The 23,803-nt window shown below is 47.7% G+C and overlaps 1 protein-coding gene across 1 annotated transcript; it reads right to left on the bottom strand.

Moving 5' to 3' along the window:
* Nucleotides 1-19,253: 19,253 nt before the first annotated feature.
* Nucleotides 19,254-23,719, bottom strand: LOC144932330 (homeobox protein BarH-like 1b). Its single transcript, XM_078856270.1, has 4 exons — nucleotides 23,580-23,719; nucleotides 20,915-20,999; nucleotides 19,577-19,765; nucleotides 19,254-19,457 (listed from the first exon to the last, which is right to left on the bottom strand). The coding sequence occupies exons 1-4, from the start codon at nucleotides 23,717-23,719 to the stop codon at nucleotides 19,254-19,256; spliced, it is 618 nt and encodes a 205-aa protein (XP_078712396.1).
* Nucleotides 23,720-23,803: the final 84 nt, after the last annotated feature.

Here is a 23,803-nt window from a genome sequence, read left to right as displayed (position 1 = left end):
CACGGGGAGAACATGCAAGCTAGAAATATATAAGCATCAGGGTCGAGATCAAACCCATAACCTCCTGGAGACCCGGCGAGGTAGTTAACATCTCGCAAGTCGCGTAGGTGTTGGCAACAGAATCCGCAGATATTCATTCCAAGCGATGTCCCCCAACTGTCGTGAATTTCAGCGACGGCATGCGTCGACAGGCACTCATTTACCAATCCGAACTCATTCCTCACATTTACACCATGGTTCGACGTTTCAAATCACCATGCCCGTGTCAATCTGCACTCTTGGCTCAACGAGTTTCATATGGTGAATTAAAGTAAATTCAATCTTTTTCTTTTTTAATTCGCAATAAGTAAACATTGCCGTCTAAAAAAGAATTAATCCAAGTGACGTTTAAAACTTGTATCACGACTAAATATAATCTTAGGTAATTTTTTTTATCAGGTCTCCAATAAATATTTGTTGTATTTCAGACGCTGCTACTGTTGCTGCCGATGGTAACAACGACAGCGACGAAGGCTGTTTTGCAGAGTCAGGTGACACGAGTGATGGTTTTATTCCAGAGCAATCTCTCGTTTGAATGGACTCAAGTGACAGTGTCACCGTGAAAATGCGAGTTTATCTCTTCTCCATCGCGCATGCCTTCACCCCCACGTCCCTCGCCCGTCTCGCGCCTGTCTCTGCACACAATACGCGACTTCAGCGCTCGCTAAACGCTCCCGCCTACGTTTCGCCCCGAGCCAAGTCCGTACCCTGCCATTAGGGATCCCATCCCTCTCTCTCGGATGCCCCGTGTGACAGCGCGACACGCCTCCCGCAGAGCACGAATACACGTGCGGCGTTTGTCTAAAACATCACGAATGTTAAAACACGAGTTTGGGTACGATGTGAAGTATTTTGAATAAAGTTCGACGCAAAGGCCTTGGGCTTGCCCGGCGAACAGGCAGGCCGATCGCCCCGTGATGAGACAGGTCTGGAAGTCTGCAAGTTGGGGTCGTCCCATGCTCGGCCCGCACTTAAAGAGATAACAGCGGCGGACGAACGAGGCATCCCATTCTCTCTCTCTATGTGTGAGCCGTGTCCTTTCTCAAAGACATCAGCGGTCATGAGCTTCCTTCCATTTAGCTATGTCCATGTGATTACTTCATAACGTTGCATTAGATGCTCAGGGTTGCATCCAATTGTTTATATTCCTTGCCACTTAATTCACCGGATTCTTGTGTGCACCTCTAATGTTCCTGGTAAAAACACAATTTATATACTCACTCTCTTGCTTTCTCATTACGTGTCCAAGAAATCTGACTTGTCTTTCTATAAGTACACATCGATTAAGCAATATATAAGTTTACGCCCACGATAATATGGTGTCGAATTGTACAACTAAGAATCATGATATGTGCAAAAGGTTATATTTGAATTCTTATACGGTCACATTTAGACATTAATAGGGGGAGGAGTGGAGCTTTAAAAAAAACTACAACCGAGTCACAACGAAACTGAGAAGCGGTACAGCCGAGAATGTAACAACAAGACAGAGCAACATTGATTGTTGACTCAAATAGAGATCCCAAATTGTGACCATCGGGAATGGGATGCGCGCGTCCTGGCCATCGTGAGTGGCGTGCCTACAATTTAAATAATTTGCCGACTGACGCCAAGGCGTATGCGATACCCTCGGATCGTCTGACTGTGTGAATGACTGGTGGCCCCAAGCCTAGTCCAACCCTGTTTAACAAGAAACAAGTATTTAAAAATATATCTTTTTGAAAACTGTCCAACTAAGTTTGAATTCGCTTATGCCTTGGGATAATCGGTCCGCCGGTTCATCCGTAGCGGGTGGGAGCACAACGACGCCTCGTAAAGATGACCTAATATGAACAAAGTATAACGAGTTTTCTTTTTTCTTTTAGTGCTAACCCTATATATATTTTTTTCTATTTTTTATAAAATAATTGTTTCTTGAAAAAAAATATTTTTTTTACAAAATCTGGAGAAATATAGCAGCGCTATAAAATACCCGCTTCAGTGTCCCAGCCCTGCCAGCAAAGGCGCTCCCTCCCCGGCAGAGGCGCTATCCGAGCCCCGTGGTCTCGTTATGGGGGAGTGGTGGAGGCCACCTCGACCACGACTGCCACGATGATGATGTGGCGACTGAAATACTTCCAAGGACAAACGCGTATTGTTAAGGGTTACATAATACATGCATATGCACGCTTTTTTGCCCGTAGATTTTTACACGAATCACCCAAGAATTGCACCACAGGATATTGTTGTCTTCGGCACATGTTTTGGTGATACTGCACTGGCAGTGGTGCACAAAAAAAAACTCAACACATTCATGTAATGCTACGAAGAAGGGTAAGTGCCTGAACCGTCGCCTATTATATATTTGCTTTTAAGGCCACAGTTTTATTGTTAGGCTTACTATGCCTGGATGGTTATGAGCAAGGCAGTCCAGACTTTAATAAAGTTGGCTTTGTATGTATTTGTTTTGTTACGGAGACAATAACAAAAATTTACGTTTCTCCTGATATTCTGAGAAGGTTCAATCGCTTGGCGGAGTTTAGCTCTTCCACCAATGGGCGTTTCCTCTGAATGTATATTGAACTTTTTTCTACCCAGTGCTGGATAAACGCCTTCGCGCATTCGTCGCGCGGTGCTGTGCTTAGAGATGGCCTCGTCGCTCCGTCTCCACGGCGGTCATCCCTCTCGCTGGCCCATGCTCCCGCTTATGGCTGACATTCCAACTCTAGGCTCGTCCACCCTTCTCGTGGTGTGTCCACTGTATTTCCCAAACATGTCTCTCACATGACATCAACATGTTTCTAATTTGTGCTTGTTTTATGGTCCAAGCGTTCCTAATTTTGTCTCTCACTGCTATTCCCAGCATGCACTTCTCCATACTTCCATCATCGCAGACTTTTCAGTTTTTTCTACCATGTTCCTTGTAAGAGGGCCTACAGTATATCTGATCCATATGGCATGTAATATGCACTGATTGAAAGTTATTTTTCAGGCACATCAGTATGTTTAAAACAGTATGTTCCAACCCATTCTAGGCTCCATTTCAATCCAATGTCCTTTAATAGTCGCCCAAGATATTTGCAAACACTGTGTTTTCTGCCAGTCACGTCTCTCAAGATAACTTATTGTGCACGACTTCTGTTGGTTCTTTAGAGTTCTGTGTGTTCTATGTTTTGTTTAGAATTTTCAGCCCTTTACATACCTGGCCTTTTCTTCAGCATACTCAGCGATTTCAGATAACTTGTCCTGTTTTTTAAAATATTTTACCACTCACGTTTAGTACATTGTCCAATTCAATGATATAGTTATCTGATTACAGTGGTGAGATGCATTTAATATTTATTTTCTTCTACCGTGTCCCTGGGTTGTAACAATCCACCGAACACCTGTGCACGAGCTGATTTCATTGCTCCATCTCCTCGACAGGCGTACTCTCCGACACGTTCAATTCCTTGGCTGTCACTCCATCATCATTATTGACCATCGGTCATCATCCCTTCGAGCGACAGTGTCCGCTGAAACCCGTGTACCTTTGTAAACAGTTTGAGTCGTGTGGTCAATAGTATTATTGTCCGCTGTCCACAAGTTCAGTGTCGACATAACTCCAGTCCGCTTGAACCAGCACGGTCTGTCCGCCTGTCCCCTCTTTTCCAGTATTCTACCTTAAAACACAAATGAGGTTGTTATATTTCGATTTAAAGCTTTCGTGACTGCAGGGATTCATCTTCTTAGTTCTTTCGGTAAAGTCACGTAGAAGGGAAATAATAAAATAATAAAAAGAAAACATAATAAAAACATAATAAAAAACAAATAATAAAATACAATTAAGAAAAATAAAACATAATAAAATTGTATTTTATTATGTTTTCTTTTTATTATTATTTTATTTCCCTTCTACGTGACTTTACCGAAAGAACCAAGAAGAAGAGGTTGTTATACACTACACGCGCGTGATGATTTCAAAAAATATTCCACGTGATTTAGAGAGCACTTGGTTTCACATTACGATATAGTGTGTGTGCGTGCGTAGGTGTACGCGTGGGTAGCGTCGTGTTGGGAGCTGCAGTGCAGTGGCTGGCATGCTGCGCTACGAACCCAGCGACCAGAGATATAATCCTGCTCACGGACAAGACCAGCGACATTTATTTGAATTGGTCCTGGGCCTCACCTAGGTCGACTCAGCCTCAAACAAGTACCTGGTGTTTAAGCATCGCCACTAGGAAAACAAAGGCCGCCGAGCATGCTGCTGGCCATCCACTACATCGTTCACGACACTTTACCCCAAGAGGCTGTGAAGGCTATGGGGGGGGGGATCTTTGAACGTGTGGGTCCCACGTGCCATCCACTACATCGTTCACGACACTTTACCCCAAGAGGCTGTGAAGGCTATGGGGGGGGGGGGGATCTTTGAACGTGTGGGGCCCACGTGCCGGAGAGTGTGTTAGTACACATCGCCTTGATCCCTGTCCCCTATCAATGTGCACTAACACATCGCAATGTGTTAGTGCACATTGAAATGGAGGGCGGAGAGGATGAACGTTTTGGGGGAATTCAGTCATGAAGTACGATCTAAATAAAGTAACACTCCAACCGGCATTGCAATGATAACACAGTAACAACTCGCTCTCGTCAAGGGAGAGAGGGAAACGGCTCGGAGGCGCGAGGAGGAATCATATACCAGTCCCTCCAGAAAAACGCGGAGTTTTTTGGTGATTGTTGCGGGCAAAAATCGTTGATTATGCGGCACGTTTTCTTAAAAAATGCGATGGAATATGCGGGATATTTATGCAATTTTATGCGATTAAATTGCGGGAACTTGCAAAAATTGCGGGAACTTGCAAAAACTGCCTGAACTTGCAAAAACTGCGGTTTGATGAAAAAGAGAAAAAAAAGTTATTCCCCCAACACCCTATTCACTAGGCTACTACTTTAATGTAAAGAGTAATTTCTTATTACTTCCTATGATAAGCAAGCATACTACATCACAGAAAGTGCTGGGAATATTTAAGTTCTCATCTAGTTTTATTTTAGACCTTAACAAACAGATGGCTCAAACTTACAAAACATTGAGTCGAACTAGTTCTGTAGCTTTACAAAATGAATATGCTACAACTTCTGTAAAAATGAATAGATAAAATATTAAAAAATAAAATGTGTGCTTCCTGTTTTACAGAGGTAGCTATACAAAACAGACATCTTCTGTGTAACCTACAGAAACTGCTGTATAAAACTGAATCATTTACAGTAAGCCTTTCACAGAACAGTAGTGTTTCTGCAAATAAAACATAATTCTTTCATGCCAAAATCAATCATCTTGCATGGGAAATTACACTACTGTTAGTCTATCTAACCCTAACGTTAACTTACATTCACACACAACATACTTGGAAATCTCATTCACACACACCTCTCTCTGTTTCAATTTAACTATCAGCCTTTTCATAATTTTACAAGCTTTAATCTAATAGGCTACTGACCTTGATTCTTTCAGCCCTAGCAACTGTTTTGGAAGTTGACGCCTCGGTGTAGGTGAGCTGCTTCATCTTGGCTGATTCCGCTGCTGCTTTAACCATCCTCGAATGTTTGTCGGTTGCAAAGTGACTGTCCAGCGTCGACTTCCGCCTGTGGTCCAACACGCAGTTGCACGGAGTGCAAAATAATTTGCCCCCACTGTCATGTAACACACTGGGAAACTGCTTTGCGCGGTCTTTTGCGCTTATGTTTGTTGGCAAATGAGAAAGATGTGCGGGCTTCATCATGGTTTCATTGGCATCGCGGGGTTTGCAGCTTTTCAATGATGTCGCGTAATGAGTGACGTCACTTCATAACGTTCCCATGGCAACAGGGGAAATGGCTGCGCTTGTGTGAAGTAAACGCAACATTTTTCAACTTTCTGCTAAGATATATGTGACTTTTTGCAACGAAAATGCGGGGATTATGAAATCATGCAAGCCCGCATATTTTGCGCGCGGAAATCTGCAATTTATGCGGCGAAAGTGCGGCGTATTTGAAAAAACGCGCCCCCCGCATAAATATGCGGACTTTGGCTGATTTTGCATGGAATCATGCGATCGCATAATCGCGTTTTTCTGGAGGGACTGACATACGAGGCGGAAGGCAGCCGGCACGACCACGTGGCACTCTTTCTCTACTTCTGGGGCCTCCCTATTTTCGAATTGCCCCGTGCGCCACTTCCAACGCAGCAGCATCACCAAGCGATGCGTTCTCATCGCCAGGTTCATTTCCATTATGAACCTGAAGTTTTCCCAAAGCACTCTTCCGATTTGCCTGCACTCGTCTCTGCCTCTTTTATTCAAACCACCTTGATCCCTGTCCCCTATCAACGGCTCCACCAGTGCACACGTTGATGTGTTACCAGCTACGCGCATGTCACGGATACATCCCGTTGTCTGACAAACGTGTGTCGTACGCAACTTTCATTTTGCCGATATTCATCCAAAAGCCCATTTGTTTGTAGCCTTCTTTAGTAAGTTGATCAATATGAGACATCTCCTTTACCAGTGGCAAAATACAGTAATAGGTTTTTACCCTTTCAACTGGTACAAAAACTGACACCTTTATACAAGGCATCATGTTTGCAATAACCACAACACAAGCAGTCAAAATGCAAACATGATGCCTTGTATAAAGGTGTCAGTTTTTGTACCAGTTGAAAGGGTTAAAACCTATTACTATAAGTTGATCAATGGTTTTTTTTCTCCGTCATTCAAATGCATCGCTTGTTATAACGACTCATCGTTGGCAACAGCCAGAAAGATCAACACAATATACATTTTGATTTAAAGCTTTCGTGACTGCAGCGATTCATATTCTTGATTCTTTCGGTAAAGTCACGTAGATTGTTTGTGTTGCAATCGAAACGTCGTGAGAATTTTATTATTTTATATTTTTATTATTTTATTGTTTCCCTTCTCGGTGACTTTACCGAAAGAACCAAGAATACAATATGTATTTCTTTCTTTCTTATTGTAAGTTGGTGATGTCGAATGTCCTGCAGGGGATTTGTTTTATGTTTGTTTAATTGAACCCTGACTCCGACAGCCCCTCACCTGGGTTTACCCTGCACACCTAAAATACCCTTAAAACACACCTCTGGGCCGTCAAGCGAAGCCGTTCGACTTCAGTGTAACAGCTGCTGTTGCTTTCAGTTGCCTAAACGCATCTTGCCTGCTATGGTTACACGGAGCATTTTTGTAGTTGTGGAATTTTTTAAACATGCGTGGTATCTGACACATATGCACGTACACAGACACACACACACAAACACCCAAAGACAAAGATCACACGTATAGCCTAGAAACACTGTTCGGGAAAGTGCTGTTAGCGAGCACCAGTGCCACACTCAGTCGCCTTTTTTTCTCCCTAGTGACGATGTTTACACACTGCAACAGGTACTCATTTGAGGCTAAGTCGACCTAGGGAAGGTTCAGGACCGGGTTTGTTGCGCAGTGCACTAACCGCTGCACTATACCCCACGACAAATATTCATATTCTTGGATCTTTCGGTAAAGTCACGTAGAAGGGAAATAATAAAATAATAATAAATAAAACATAATAAAATTCTCACGACGTTTCGGCCACAACACAAGCAGCCGTCCTCAGGTGAAGAACAGAGCTGTCGGAAAGACAGCGTGCTTCTACGTGACTTTACCGAAAGATCCAATAATATGAATCCCTGCAGTCACGAAAGCTTTAAATCGAAATTTAAGACAAAGATTCCCCGTATAGCCTAAACAGACGACTGGGGGAAAAGTGCTGTTAGCGAGCACCTATTAAAGGCAGTACATCCTGTTAATGAGCACCTCACGAGGTGCACCTGTGATATGGGGGTGTGGCCACCAGTCCCGAATTAAGCTAGTGCAGGACCTGTAGCATATGTTATAAAGGGGTCCTAAATGAAAAAAAAACACGTAAATATGAAAATACTAATTCTTTTTACCCGCATAGTAAAGTAATTGCATTTTTTCATTTGCTATACAGCCATATACTACTACAAATCGCTAACGTTAAACACCCAGTCGTTCATAAAAGTTGAAGGCAGTATAGTACTATAGTAATAGAGCAAGTGCAGAATCACTAAAACCGGAATTGATAGCTTGAAAGCATTTAGCGCGGGGCCCTTGAAAGTGCGGGGCCCGTGGAATATATGTCGCTACTTTTGCTACTGGGGCAATCCGGTACTGGTGGCAACCATGTCGCAGGTCCTGCCTAATTTGCCGCTCCATCATTACCGAATCAGGCACGCATATTAGGCTGAGTCGATCGAGATGAGTCCCAATAATCAAGTGCCATTTGGCAAGGTTTAGATGGCACATGCTACTGATGTTTATATTCTTAGGTTTTTTTCGGTAAAGTCACGTAGGTAAAAAAGTTACAATTAATAAAAGTAAAATAAAAATAAAATAAAATAATTTTATTTTAATTTTACTTTTATGAATTTTTCTAGATTTGAAGCTTTCGTGACTGCAAGGATTAATTTTTTCGGTAAAGTCACGTAGGTAAAAAAGTTAAAATTAATAAAAGTAAAATAAAAATAAAATAATTTTATTTTATATAAAATAATTTAATTTTTATTTTACTTTTATTAATTTTAATTTTTTACCTACGTGACTTTACCAAAAAAATGAATCCTTGCAGTCATGAAAGCTTCAAATCTAGAAGCTACTGATGTTGCCTACTCACGGGTGGGAACAAAGCCCAGGTTGCCATGATCGCGAGCGCGGTGTGTGAACCACTGCACCAGCGCTCCGCACGCGAACACACACACACACGCGCGAGCTCATGCATTCCTCGTAATCTGGCCAAGTCTTGAACTCCAAAATATTTACCTCCCTATCGCATTTCCAAGGTAACCGGCTTCGACATCAACAGCGTTGTCACCCACGCGGGAGCCACGACTGACTGGCCCATGGTCGCAGTCCCAAATTATCCGTCACCTGATCACGCGCTCCCGTTTATCCGGAATCCACAATTTACAGAGTCGATTATCCGTAGCCTCATATCGCGTAACCTGATTACCTTCAAACTTCTAATTATAGAACAGATGATTTCTAAGCAGACATCACAGCCTATTCCTGTGTACGCATCCTCGGCACTGTCACAGGGTCGATTATCCATAACCCAATATCACAAACTCTTGATGATTCGCTGAGTGCTCGATTACTCCACCACACACAACGGGTTTGTACCCGAGGCGCGCGTGTGTGTGCGTAGTGTGTTATAATAATCGGCGGTAACTAATGAAAAATCCAGTGCCTTCCTCCCGACACCGCGTCGGTGATTAAGTTCTACTGATCATCTGTAACCACTCTGGTCAGTGCGGGTTGGTTCGGTAGCGGTTCAGATGTCACTCGCCACTGATGTCAGAGTCGTGAGCGGGAATCGAACTCAGGAGAACCAGGTTTATAGGGCAGGTGCGCTAACCACTTGCCCCACGGTTCCATCCCAAGTGTGTGTGTGTGTACAGCAATTACCACGTCTAAATAAACAGTCGCAGCCTCACGCCTTAAACAAACAGTTGTGTCATCAAACGTCACATTTTCTTGGAGTGTTTAATGAAAATGATCCGCGTCATGCAACCAACGCTTAAGCCGTTAATACCACGCCCGAGTTGATTATACGTTTAGGTGGAATGGCCTTTCTGAAGACAAACGAAGATTAATACAGCGACAACATTACTATCCCAAGGCATTATAAAAAAGAAATCAGAATGTTTATTTAGACTGGAGGAGGAATCCGATGAGCTATGAAGCTCTTTTTCACAGCTGTCCAGTATTCGATACATGGCTAGCACTTGTATCATTATTCTTATTATGTAAGCAGTTATTCATATCCGATTCGATTATCGTTTTGTCCAAACAATGCAACTTTACGTGCGCGGAGAACACGTGGCCGTATTGTAATCGCGTCATGTGGGCTAATTCAAGTGACTAAACTGACTCAGGTGACGAAGCCGCTTCACGGAGCCTGCGAGTAATCCTCCTCCCCAGTGAGGAGCTCGCATCTGGCTCCTAACTCCACGTGGCTCACGTGGCTCACGTGGCGGAGCCTCAACAGACTGAGAGTGGGTTTCGGCAGATGCAACTCTCTCATGAAATCATGGGGGTTTTTGCTCAACCGAACAATGTGCATTTCAGGAGAAACAAAACATGGGTCATCTCCTGAGATGCACCGCAGCTCCACATTGCACTCCCTCAAGATTTGGAAATGCCAAAACCAGAAGCGATGGCCTGTGCAGAATATTGGGGAGATACGAAATGTGAACCTTCTAGCGGGATCCTTATGGCGAGACGTCATTTTATGTCTGTTGAAGGCGAACGATAAGGCAATGCATTCCTCACGACGAGCTCTACACGATGCGCTCATCAAAGTTTTGTTTCTTCTGCGCTATTGTCCTCGCTGCTGCGCTTGGACATGACAACAGAATGATCCGCGCCAGGCGGGTCGCGGCGTTGATGTGCGCGGTGGGACGGAGTCGCCAAAAATAAATACATTCATTACGATTTTGACTTCCGTTTATTCGGGACCCCGGGGTCCCGCCATAAGTTTCATATGTTGGATATTAGACACGAAGAAGAAGAATAAACTTTATAATTCAATAACTCGTATGCCAACAACTTAAATGTGCACTGCACTCATTTGTGGAATTGGCCAAACATCCCGATGCAGGCTCCTCAAATAATTAAAAGACATGTGTATATACAGTGCTGTCCTCTATATTTATCCAGGATTGCCCTCGAGTTTTGAAAGTAATGCGCTGCATTGGAGCTGTTTGGCCATTTCCATGGGGGGTTGGCACGCGGCACGAATCCGGAAAGTGTCCACAGAAAACCCTCTCCTCTGAGGGGAGAACAACCACACATCCGTACAGATAGATTTAAGAATCAGCTGTTATCTCCCTGGTCATCCAGCAGTTGAAGCTAATTTTGTACTCATGAGTTCTAACGAGGCTGAACGCTGCAATTCCATTCTTGCGCATGATGGCAGCAGCAGCAGCAGTATGTTCAGGCGCTAAATGCCGTTGTCGAGGCCTGCTAACCACGACGAAGAGGGCTTCACGTGTCATTAGAGCTCGTGTAGCTTTGCTATTTCCATCTCTGTTGAAGGAGCGCAAACTCCAGTGGTTTGCAATGTCGTCCATAGTTTGGGTTCCGTGGCCACAGCCGCACCTTGGCTTGTGTCTTTATTATTTTTTTTTTATCCATGAAGAAGATGTGCGCATCGGCCTGTTGATGTCCCAATGCGGTTGATGGTTCCACCAGCAGTCGTCGTCGAGGAGGAGGAGGAATATCAAAGCCAGTAGGTGAACGACTTCTGGGTCCCGAGTGAGGCGTTATTTCCCGACGTTCGCGTTGTTCCACTGCTGTGGATAACAGCCGGTACTATTGTTTTCACGAAGTGAAATCGTTACAGTTATTCTACGTAGCGAGGTGTGCGGTCACTCGTGCCGCATCGGGGCGCTGCCCGTCACCCCGAACGAGCGAGCAGGAAGCCTCATCCGGCGTGGGGCCTCGCCCTAGTAGGTGACCCCCCCCTCTCCCCCCCCTCTCCCCCCATTCGCCGAGAGATTAAAAAAAAAGAGTTGGTTGTGACCGTTGTGGGTGCATAAACACTTAATATGTCAAAACTACTCACACTCAACAATGCTCTATTTGTTGTTCTTGCCAAAAGTGCAGTCAGTAAAGTTGCAAGCAAATGTCAACGTACTTTTATACCACTACAGACAAGTAGCCCGCCAGGGTTATACGCGTGTGGCAGTGATTCAGTCGTACAATGTGAAGGCAACGTCACTGGGGAAACATGTGACAATTAGTAAAACTGGGTCAGATCAGCTCAACCTTAACGACAGGAGGATGCTAGATTTCTGTGCAGCCCAGTGCCGTTTTGTTAACAGCATCCTATAGTCCTTTGGTTGTTTCGATAAAGTCACGTAGGTATAAAATAAAAAAAAAATCACGACTTTTCGGGCGCAACACAAGCGTCTGCTTGTGAAACGTCGTGATTTATTATATTTTATACCTACGTGACTTTACCGAAAGAACCAAAGAGAATGGATGCCTGCAGTCACGAAAGCTTCAAATCAAGATAGCATCCTATAGCATATTCGGTACACCCACGGCGTGTCGGGTCCAAGCTAAATCATCTGCGGTGCTCTGTAGTGGAGAAATAACGATTGCGTGGTCTATGTCCTTGACACCAGCACCTACCATGGAGCTGATCCGCCCACAGGCAATTGGTTGCCGTTCTTAGCACCGTGGCAGCAGATATATTCGCCTTGCTTCCAATTCAACCTCACAATAAGCCCGCTCTCAGCCAGCCGTGGAAAGACGGAAGTGAGATCGTGATCACTGATGCTGAGCGGAAAAAGGCGAGGTTTTAGGACCGTGGCTTTTGATGCTGCTGCTGCTATGTCAGCTCATTCAAAGACAAAGACGCACCCATTCATGCATGCGCACAGATAATATCGCTCGTATATCCGCATTGAACGAATGGGGCAAGCGCTGTTCTGAAGCGCATGCCAGGGTCGCAAAAGCGCACATGGGCACAGTGTGGTCAACACCCATGCCTGGCTGCTCTCGTTAAAGAATGGGTCCACCGAGACTCGGGTCTTGTTCAGTTGTTACATTCCACTGATGTCAGCCGTGTCTGCGAATTCAACTGGGGTGTCTAGGTTTGTGTCACTCGGTACTCGTTTGAGGCCGAGTCGACCTAGAGGAGGCCCGGAGCCGGTTCAGATAATCGTCACTGGTGTTGGCCGTGAGCAGGAATCGAACCCGGGTAGCCAAGTTCGTAGCGCAGCGCGCTAATCGCTACACCACCGCACCCCCCGGTAACACACACACGCACAGTTACACACACACACGCAGTTACACACACAGTAACACACACACACGCAGTTACACACACTAACACACACACACACAGTTACACACACGCAGTAACACACACACACAGTTACACACACACAGTTACACACACGCAGTAACACACACACAGTTACACACACGCAGTAACACACACACAGTTACACACATACGCAGTAACACACACACAGTAACACAGACACAGTAACACACACACGCAGTAACACACACACAGTTACACACACACACGCAGTTACACACACACACAGTAACACAGACACAGTAACACACACAGAGTTACACACACACAGTTACACACACACGCAGTAACACACACACAGAGTTACACACACACAGAGTTACACACACGCAGTTACACACAGTTACACACACACAGTAACACACACGCAGTTACACACACGCAGTAACACACACACAGTTACACACACGCACACGCAGTAACACACACACAGTTACACACACACAGTAACACACACACAGTAACACACACACGCAGTAACACACACACAGTTACACACGCACACGCAGTAACACACGCTCGCGATATCACAACGCGTGAAGCAGCAGGGCCCGTGAGGGACATGTTTTAATGTAAACTCTACTCAACGGGAGCCTCGCTCGCTCGCAATGAAAAAGACGCGCAAGCTTTAGTAACCTCGATTCCATATCTCATCGAATAATCCTCCCCTCCCACCACCACGACGACACCGCCGCCCACGACGACGCATCACGAGTGTGCGGCACAACTTTCTGCTTCGCACTGAACGCGTTGGGGCCCTTCGTGACGCCTGGAAAGCATTAGCATCGGTCAAACAGGACGGGCCGCTCACCAGTTGAGTTCAGTCCAGAGTTTCCCTGCCTGAACAGACTCTGCGAGATCATGCATTTGGTCCATGAGGCCACTTGGTTGACGGGTTGGAATATCTTCTTAGGCTACTCGGAGACCGAATCGTATCTATTACTTGGTTATTTTCAGTAATGCAGTCTTCAAAGTTAAATCGACGGCGTGGCGTCTCCTCGCGAGGCCTCGAAGTACATCGCCTCCGGGTCGGATCCACACAAGTTGCGGCCGCCAGTCATCAACAGACAGCTCACACAGATGTGCACGCACACACGATCAAAGACATCACAAACGTTTCCGAGAAGATCGCTTGATAGTAGAGTCACGGTCGTCCCGAGATTAGCACCGTGCACGACAAACACGCGCGCGCGCGCGCACACGCAAAGCATTCAGACTTTGTGCAGTATGTGAAAAACCATCAGCTAATTCCTGCATAAGTGCTTTGTGATCGCCTCTTGTCTGAGGTCACCATCACAATAAATGTAAAGCACATGTTGACAGACTGACAGGCAGAGGTGACACGGCGGGGTTGGTGTTGTCCTTATTGGGACTCATCGGTGGAGTTCTGGTCACCAATGCTCAGAGGCTACGATGTCTGCCTCTGAGATCCATACACCGCACGTGCAGTGCCCACACCAACACCATGGTGCCCATCAGCTCGGCTAATGCCAACGATAATAATCGAATCTGTACATGATGAGAATCCCATAACGACTGTGTTTCTGTTACGATGAGTTGGCTCGTCGTGTACACATTTGATGATTGCTTTGCGGGGTCAGTGGCTTCACTTCTCATTTCGCTGCCCAAGCGGTGGTGGTGGTGGTGGTGGAGGTGGAGGAACGGGTCTGATGGTTTGGCCGCCTGCCGGGCAGGATGCTCGTGTTGGTGGGGTAAAGTTAGGGGCACGCGTGGCGGCCTCTCCCGTGAAGCCGTCCACAGCGCAACCACGTGGTGATCGCTTTAATCGGTCTCAGGAGGAGAGTCATCCCGATTGGTGGTGGTGGTGATGATCATTTGATTAGCGAGGATGAATGCGATGATTGTTTTACGACTGATGGCTATTATCGTAATGATGGTTATGGCCTATTTATTACGATGGTGACCATTATGTTGCTTTACTCTATGCGCTGATAAAACGCCTCCTCGTCAAGTACCAAAACGAGACAAAGATCTTCTTCCCGCCATCCTCGTAGCCTCAAGGGTGCACCGCTGATAGCGAGCGTCGATTACAGGCGGCACGAAGCACGTGGAGGTCTTGCGACCGAGCCACTTCCGGCTGCCTTTGTACCCCAAAGCAAGTACTCATTTAAGGCCGAGTCGATCTAGGATATGCTCAGGACAGTTCCAGACACTATTTTATCTCTGATGTTCTGCATTGTGGGGAATGTAACCCTATAATTGCTGGTGCGTAACGAATTAGACCAAAATCACTGCACCACCATTCCCGACACACACGCTGGTGCATTGTGCATGTCTCATCTCGGAGAGCTTTACCGAGTCTCAAAACTCGTGTTCAGGAGGGCCCCATACTAGGAAGTGGGCCATTGTTTTATTATTATTACACGCTTTAATTTAACTCACTGTCTGTTGTTGTATCCTCAATTCTTGTAACTCAACTTTAACCCACTTCCCAATGTGGTATCGACTGCAAACTTGGTATACTTATGTCATACTGATGACAATACTATATTCTATCAAAACATTTTTAAACATTCATTTTATATGTTATGTTTCGGCTTGGGTCTAATTGTCCACGCTCAACTGACGTTGGCTGTAATTGCCCACGGCCCCTTACGTTATGGCAAGCTTCGGGGCCACTTCCTGGAGTCGTGGAGTTCTTCCATTACTAGTACATTTCATAAAAGCGTGTTAAAATTTTTTTTTTATATTATTTATTTAAGTTTCTTTTTTTTCGTAGGAGGAAACCAGACTGCCCGGAGCTGTCCACACATGAGCGGAGACCGCTCAACCATCATAACTTCACGCAGATATTTTAACACGCCGGCTGCATCCAAGATACAGAAACCACCCTGGCCCTGCATGGCGATGTCCCCCTTTCCATTCGATCCACCCAACCCTCAATGAATTAGTAGCCTGCATCACTGCCATACTGAATACACGTACTGTATATACTCATACAAAGTTGTCAGTATAACAGACAAGAGTATGTTTGATCGCCTACAAAAATAAACTCGCGTTTTATTCCATCACCCTATGGCTTTCTCGACAAGTGTTGTTCAGCAGCAACATTTAGGCAAACACCCACCCTCTGGACTGCTTTTAACTTCTTCTACGAGTCTCATCCGCAGGGAGTGGCCAGTTGAACAACCGCCTCCGCGTTGCGTATTCTGTCACGGCAAGAGTCCTCCGTGATCACCGTGGGGCACAATCAAGGCCAGTGTGTTGGACAAAAATGTGGTCCAGAACAGAAGCGAAGCGTGAGTGGCATGCCCCCGTATCCAAATTCTTGTCCTCTTCGCAAGCTGGCGCTTAGGCGACCCTCCACTCTGGCTGGGCCCGTGCAGTTGTACCGCTCGCACACTCGATAGCCAATGCATTGGAGTGAAAGTGCTCTTGGTAAGCGGACTGAATTTTGTTGACGTTACTATTGGCGCTAAAATAGACCTCCGCTTATGTGTTTATACATTTTGCTGCCCACACTCCGCCAGGACGCGGCGCACAGTGAGTTGGTGGAGGATTGTCATGTCGCCTGGTAGCCCACAAGGCCACCAGTAACTGAACAACAATAACTATGCATATATATACACACGTTATACTTTATAATAAGGCACGTGGGTTTCATTAAAGTCATCTATGGGGGGGGGGGGGCGCTCCGTGAGGCTTCTCGCGGTGCGTAGCGGACGCGGGCCCACACCGCGCGCCGCTCTTCTCGGCGCGTGCGGAGAGGGGGGCCCCTCACCCAGGGGGGGGGGGGGGTCCCCGCTGGGGTGAGATTTCACCCCGTCCATCTCCAAGCCCTGCTTTAGAGAGGGACGCTGTAGAATAGGCCGACGTTTTGTGCAACGATGAGCCCGCAGCACAAAGAGGAAGACAGACCGATTGTAACGTTCGTCGCTCGCCGCTCTCTGCGCTCTAAAACGAAACGTTTCTGGTACCGACGTGTACAGCCCTTTTGTCTATCCACTCGTGGATGGGGGGGGGGCTTCCCCACGCCATGCGGGTCGTGGGGGTTGTTTAACCATACTTCACCACGCATCGTCAGTGCGCATTGGTGACGTCGGAGAGTAAAGAAGTGCAATACAACGAATGTTGTTGCTGACAGCCGGTCTTCTGCGTCCGACAATGTAGCCCGACAGACTCGAATTAAACGTTGCCCCTATGCGCTATGAAGAAGGCCAATCGTCTTGATCCGTTACCTACAATAAATATGTTGGTGCCCATTTTTAGGCAGTGCTATATTGAAGAACGTATTGGCGAGTGATTGTACATAATACAGTTTTGTTGGGGTTAAATCGCGTAAATATACACACGCGTCGCAAATAAATATTTACACGATTTAACACAAAAAAAACCTGTATGATGGACATTGGTCGCGAAAGTAGACTACGTGTTAAACTGAGCGATTGTTGATTTGAAGCTTTCGTGACTGCAGGAATCCATACCCTCTAGTTATTTCGGTAAAGTCACGTCGATAGAAAATTAATAGATCACGACGTTTTGATCGCAAAACAAACAATCGTCATCAGGTTTGGACAACCACAGCAATGGAACAATCAAGACACAAGCGGTGCGATGGTGGCCATGCGACCCAAACTATGTTCCGTATAGTAAACAACTGCAGTCGGAGCTCCTTTAACGGAGGAAACGCAGAAACGACAACTCTGTCTCTCTCCTCTCTCTCTCTCCTCTCTCTCAACTCTCTCTCTTCTCTGTCTCTGCTCCTGCAGCACGCTTCCCGTGCAGAGGCGACCTCAACGTTGGCATTTAGCTCCTGAACGCGTTTGCCCATCGCAAGCAAGAGCAATAATTAGGCGACGGTTCTGCTAAACTGTGCGCCAGCTCAGCTCGTGAATGATTATTCATCCATTCTTCACACCGTGGACGGCTGTGTGTGGGGCGACGCCCAGACTGACTCCGCCTGCAGGCATTATCCACACGGGGGTGGGTGATTTACCGATGTTCCCGTCTCATCACCAGTGGCGCCACGCCATGCCGCCGGGACCAATTGGCCCGGGGTTTCCCCACGTAGCACCCACGGTCCTCGCGACCTCAACCACGGTCCGTCCACCTACTCATGCCTGACCACCCGTGTCGCTTCAAATACAAACCAAGCCAACGCGAGCTACGGGTCTGCGATGATTGCCAAGCACGCGCCACGTGACGGTATAGAGAGCGAAGGTGTACAATGAAGTACTCCCGAATTTACACACGCGCACAAAGCGTTACACACAATTTCGCTCTCTTAAATCGAGGGAGCGCTCCCTCCACGTCACACGTGACAAAAACACAAAGATCCCCCAGATAGCCTTTAACAGACTTGCAGCAAGTGCTGTTAGCGAGCACCATACTAAGGCTGGGACGGTGTGGGACGTGCTGATGTTAACACACCAACCGGGTACTCGTTTTAAAAGGCTGCCTCGACTTATGGGAGGGCCCGCGAACGGTTCAGATATCACTCGCCACTTAGATTAGCCTTGGCAAGGAGTCAAACTCAATGTGCTGGGTTTGTTAGTGCAGTGCGTGAACTGCAGCGCCTCTGCTCCCTACATCACATGTTATACAATCATCAACACGATTTGTGTCTGAACGGCAGAAAATACGTAACATGAAAAATAAGTACCAGGGTAGGAAAAAACATCGTTTCAAATGTGGTGAAATATAATGTGAGAAATCTATAAATATATACAGTCAAACCCCGAATAACGTCGGGGATACGTTCCTGAAAGGTGCGACGACGAATATGGAAACGACGTCAATCAAAACGATAACAGCGTAGGAGATACCAGACAGGACGGATGGCGTCAGCGACGTAAGTGTGGGTTTAGGCGACGCAAACCAGGTAGTGGTCTTAATAAAGTGACGACGTATTTGCGAAATGACGTAAAAGGGGGAGACGTAATGAAATGTGGGGAGTGGTAGTGTAGCGGTTAGCGCACTGCGCTACGATCCCGGCAACCCGAGTTCGATTTCCTCTCACCGCCAACACCAGTAACGATTATCCGAACCGGTCCTGGACCTCCCCTAGATCCACTCAGCCTCAAATGAGTATCTGGTGCGGTGTGTAAAATCATCGCCACTAGGGAGACAAAGACGACCGGGCATGTTGTTGGCCACCCACCCCCTCGTGTACCGTTTTGGCCTTCAAAGGGCGCTCGCAAAAAGCACTTGCCCCAACAGTCTGTTCGGCTATACAGGGAATCTTTGTCTTTGTCCCTTCTAATCAATGCGGCCCCATTGGTAGATGTGGCTACTCCCGCAGTAGACGAAGCTGCTGCTGCCCTAAGATCGACGCTGCTGCTGCTGCCCGCTCAGGTGCCGCTGAAGAGGCTGGAGCGCGAGCAACTGCCCTGGTGGTCACGACTGCGGCTCGACATGGGAGTGCCGCTCCCCTCGAGGCGTCGTCGCCGCATGTGTCTGAAGCTGGTGATGACAGAGTCGGATTTGTGGCTGGCGATGAGGCTGCAGCGGCAGAAGTAGCGCCAGCAGCAGCAGCAGCAGCAGCAGCAGGCTCCCTGGCTCCAGGAGACGACGCAGTTGAAGAAGTTTGAGACGCAACCGAGGACGCATCTCCGGAGAGTGATGTCGATGCAGCAGGAGATGAAGCAGATGATGATGCTGCTGCTGCTGCTGCGTCAGGAGATGGAGAGCTGGGATGGCTTTGGTCTGTGGGCGTCGGGCTGGGGAGGGGAGAGCCGAGCTCCGCTTCCTGCTCCATCTGCTGCAGCCTCTCCAGCTGCTCCAGGTCTCGGCTCGACGGAATTGAGTCCTTACGGGGGCGACCCTTGGGCTTCGTGGGGGAAAGCAAGCCGCTGCCTACCACCTGGAGAGGCACACGAAGGGGAGACTCACTCAAGGAATCCCTCGGCAGATTGCTCTCCCAGTTACTCGACCACTTATGGATGTACTGAATGTTGAACTTCTTTCGCACCGTACGTAGTCAACCATGGTAACACTCTGTAACACAATTTTTTTTCCTGGGTACCAAGTGTTATTTTTTTTATTGCTTATGCCTAAAAAGTACGGAAAATGGCTACGATTTCCCACAAACTTTGCTTTTGTGACCAGGACTTTATGTGAACGAAAGACACAAATGCACACGTTTTCTCATTAAAAATAGGTACATTTCTAAATATCACTGTCCTGGTGACAAAAGCAACGTTTGTGGGAAATAATAGCCACTTTTTGTACTTTTGAGGCATAAGCAATTAGGAAATATCACTTACTACCCAGGAACAGACAGAGCTTTTTTGTTACACAGTGTTATCGAACGTGTGGAGGAAGGACGAGAAACTAACTTACTCGTTCAGCTACAAACTCGCTAGCTCCAAACAGCCTCATGTCTAGACTTGGTGCATGCCAAGCCGTGGCTGCGAGTGTTTATTCGGCCTCTTCACTCGCCAGACATTGTGTCATCACACCTGCTGTGTGCTTAAGGATCATTGCGTCTCACTGGAAGATTAATTCCTGTCCGAGGAGTTGCCTTCCTGAGGAAATTAAGCGAGGGATCAGAAGATATCTGCCGGTACTTTTATCAGCAGTCAAGATGTACCCCAGTTCCGTGTTGATCACCGACACGGCTGGTTGTGATGTAGCCCCACACCTCTGTCTGATCCACCACCGTGTTACGAGGACCATGATAGCATTCCCCCCTTCCTGCCATTGAACAAACTGTGGATTAAAACGCGGGATTCATCGGCCACGCACTGTTTGTGGCTTCATTTGTAGTCATGGAAGTCTGTACTGTACTCGATTCAATCTCCACTTAATTAATTGTCCCTATTAAATTGCTTCGCTGTAAAGATCTGCGTGCAATTTTCCCACTAGTCTCGGGATTCTGTCTCTATCAATGCCAACATTTGCTAACATTTCTGTCTTGGCAATCACCAAGCTTCCTGTAAATACGTATACAGGAAATCAGTAATGCGAAGGTGAGATTTTATCAGTGAAATGACAAATGAATTGTCCTTACAATTTTCTTCCATTTCATGCGCCGATTCTGGTACCAGGTTTTCACCTGAAGTTGAGTCAGGCCCAGACATCCGGCCAAATCAATCCTGTAGGGAGACACGACAACACCAAACAACAACACTCACAAACAACAACAACACTCACAAACAACAATACTCGCAAACACAACAACACTCATAAACACAACCATCAACTCATAAACATAATCACCACAACAACACTCCAACTGTTGTGGCAGTTATTGGGACTATTTCAAACTCATGCATTATCTCGCGGATGGTGGGGTACATGGCGGACACGTGAACTCTCATAAAGACAATGCGCACGAACGAAACCTGAGTAAAGAATTGCCTCTCTATTTGGGGACTTTACGCCATCGTAACACAGCAGCCAAATTAATCAAAGGGTTTCCCAAAACTTAAAACCATTCAAAACAAAACCGATGTTATCATGCTTCCGAGAACTGACGCACGCTGGAACGCATTACAAGAAGAGCCATTTGCCGTGGTCCGTGAGCTCGTGCACCCCGTGATCTCGTGCACCCCGTGATCTCGTGCACCCCGTGAGCTCGTGCACCCCGTGATCTCGTGCACCCCGTGAGCTCGTGCACCCCGTGATCTCGTGCACCCCGTGATCTCGTGCACCCCGTGAGCTCGTGCACCCCGTGAGCTCGTGCACCCCGTGAGCTCGTGCACCCCGTGAGCTCGTGCACCCCGTGATCTCGTGCACCCCGTGATTTCGTGCACCCCGTGAGCTCGTGCACCCCGTGAGCTCGTGCACCCCGTGATCTCGTGCACCCCGTGAGCTCGTGCACCCCGTGAGCTCGTGCACCCCGTGATCTCGTGCACCCCGTGTTCTCGTGCACCCCGTGAGCTCGTGCACCCCGTGATCTCGTGCACCCCGTGATCTCGTGCACCCCGTGATCTCGTGCACCCCGTGTTCTCGTGCACCCCGTGAGCTCGTGCACCCCGTGATCTCGTGCACCCCGTGAGCTCGTGCACCCCGTGAGCTCGTGCACCCCGTGAGCTCGTGCACCCCGTGATCTCGTGCACCCCGTGAGCTCGTGCACCCCGTGAGCTCGTGCACCCCGTGAGCTCGTGCACCCCGTGATCTCGTGCACCCCGTGATCTCGTGCACCCCGTGAGCTCGTGCACCCCGTGATCTCGTGCACCCCGTGATCTCGTGCACCCCGTGATCTCGTGCACCCCGTGAGCTCGTGCACCCCGTGAGCTCGTGCACCCCGTGAGCTCGTGCACCCCGTGAGCTCGTGCACCCCGTGAGCTCGTGCACCCCGTGAGCTCGTGCACCCCGTGAGCTCGTGCACCCCGTGATCTCGTGCACCCCGTGATCTCGTGCACCCCGTGAGCTCGTGCACCCCCCTTGCTGGTGCCAGTGGCTCCCCCCGCCACGCGCGTCCTGCGCGGCACGCGGGCGGCTTCATCGCAGCTCGCTTCGGCAAATGCTGCTCGAATTTTCGCTTAGGGGCCGTCCATAAATGACGTCACGCGATTTTGGACGATTTTTTTACCCCCCCCCCCTCGTCACACGGCGTCACAAAAAGTCAGACCCCCTCAAATATGACGTTACAAAGCTCTGCCCCCCCCCCACCCAAAATAAAACGTGCTTCAAACCGCTTTAAACTATTGTCATTGTAGTGCGTATTTAATGTGCCGCTGCACTCTGATGTTGTAGGTGAAAACATTGATTAAAAAGTCTATTTAATTAAGTAGAACGTGTTGTCTATATTTATTTAAATTTGCGCATTTTGATGTGACGTCACATTCCTCAACCCCCCCCCCTCGTCACACATCGTCACAAATGTCTGACCCCCCCCCCCCCCCACAGGTGCGTGACGTCATTTATGGACGGCCCCTTATCCGGTTATCTGGTTCGATCAAAGGAGAAGTCCTTTCCCACAAAGCATCGCGAGCGCACGTGCGGCGTCGCTAGCGCACCCAGTGTGGCACTGCTCGACATTGAGATGGATGATCATCCCGTCGTCGCTGTCACCCCAAGCTCGTCTCCCTCTTGCCTGCTATGCAGGAGGGGGGCGTGGGGTTCGATACCGGATGGATTTTAAGACCGGGAGCAAGTGGAGGGCTTCACCATTGTGGAAAATTGCCCGATGACGCTGGATGTAATTACCAGCGAAAACGTCGTACTCAAAATTGTAAATGATGTTGATTCACTCTTCAACACACCGGTGGGTTAAAGTAGTGAACTATTTGTCTTTTGTATACTGTTTGGCCATGTCGGGTGGTGGAGGCTTACGACACATTCATAAAAAGACGCGATCTAACCCAAAAACCTTTATTATGAATAATATTGCTCGCGAAAGCCTACGGTGTTAAACTGGATTTAAATGTTAGTGTAGTTATTTGATATTGGCACATTCATTCACCAATGATAGGATTTCACACATTTATAAATCACCTCCCGTACCCCCGGGGACATGGCTACGTACCCACTGGGGTCCGCGTTCCCCCGGTTGAGAGCCACTAGTTTAACCCCTGCTCAACTCAACAAACGTATCAACTCTTACCAATCACAACTTTGAATGATGCTGTTTGTCCTGAGCCGTTGAGCATTTTTTTGTCCTTTTGGCACCGTGTTAAGCAATTGTGTTTAAAAAAAAGGGCACCCCCACCACACGCGCTCTGACTCACCTGTCGGGCGTGGAGAGGTACTTCTGCTTCTCGAACTTGGTCTCGAGGCACGTGAGCTGCGACTCGGTGAACACTGTCCGGTTCCTGCGGAGTCGCTTCGCACAGCGGTCCCGCGGGAACGGCGGGGTCACGGCGGGCATCGCACCCCCCCCGGGGCCCACCGCACCCCCCCTGGGGCCCACCGCACCCCCTCCGGCTCCGGGCTGGGCCCTGGGACCTGGGTC

The sequence above is a fragment of the Lampetra fluviatilis genome, chromosome 5 (assembly GCF_964198595.1).
Source record: "Lampetra fluviatilis chromosome 5, kcLamFluv1.1, whole genome shotgun sequence".
NCBI classification, from domain to species: domain Eukaryota; kingdom Metazoa; phylum Chordata; class Hyperoartia; order Petromyzontiformes; family Petromyzontidae; genus Lampetra; species Lampetra fluviatilis.
The sequence above is the reverse complement of the archived record's forward strand: the minus strand, read 5'-3'. Positions and strand labels throughout refer to the sequence as shown.

What these genes read in the sequence shown, in the direction of transcription:
- LOC144932330 (XM_078856270.1), bottom strand. Translation starts at nt 23,719, where the DNA reads ATGCCCGCCGTGACCCCGCCGTTCCCGCGGGACCGCTGTGCGAAGCGA. An exon ending in TACCTCTCCACGCCCGACAG is followed by an intron (nt 21,000 to 23,579) that starts GTGAGTCAGAGC and finishes GTCTCCCTACAG; the next exon opens with GATTGATTTGGCCGGATGTC. An exon ending in GCATGAAATGGAAGAAAATT is followed by an intron (nt 19,766 to 20,914) that starts GTAAGGACAATT and finishes GTGCCTCTCCAG; the next exon opens with GTGGTAGGCAGCGGCTTGCT.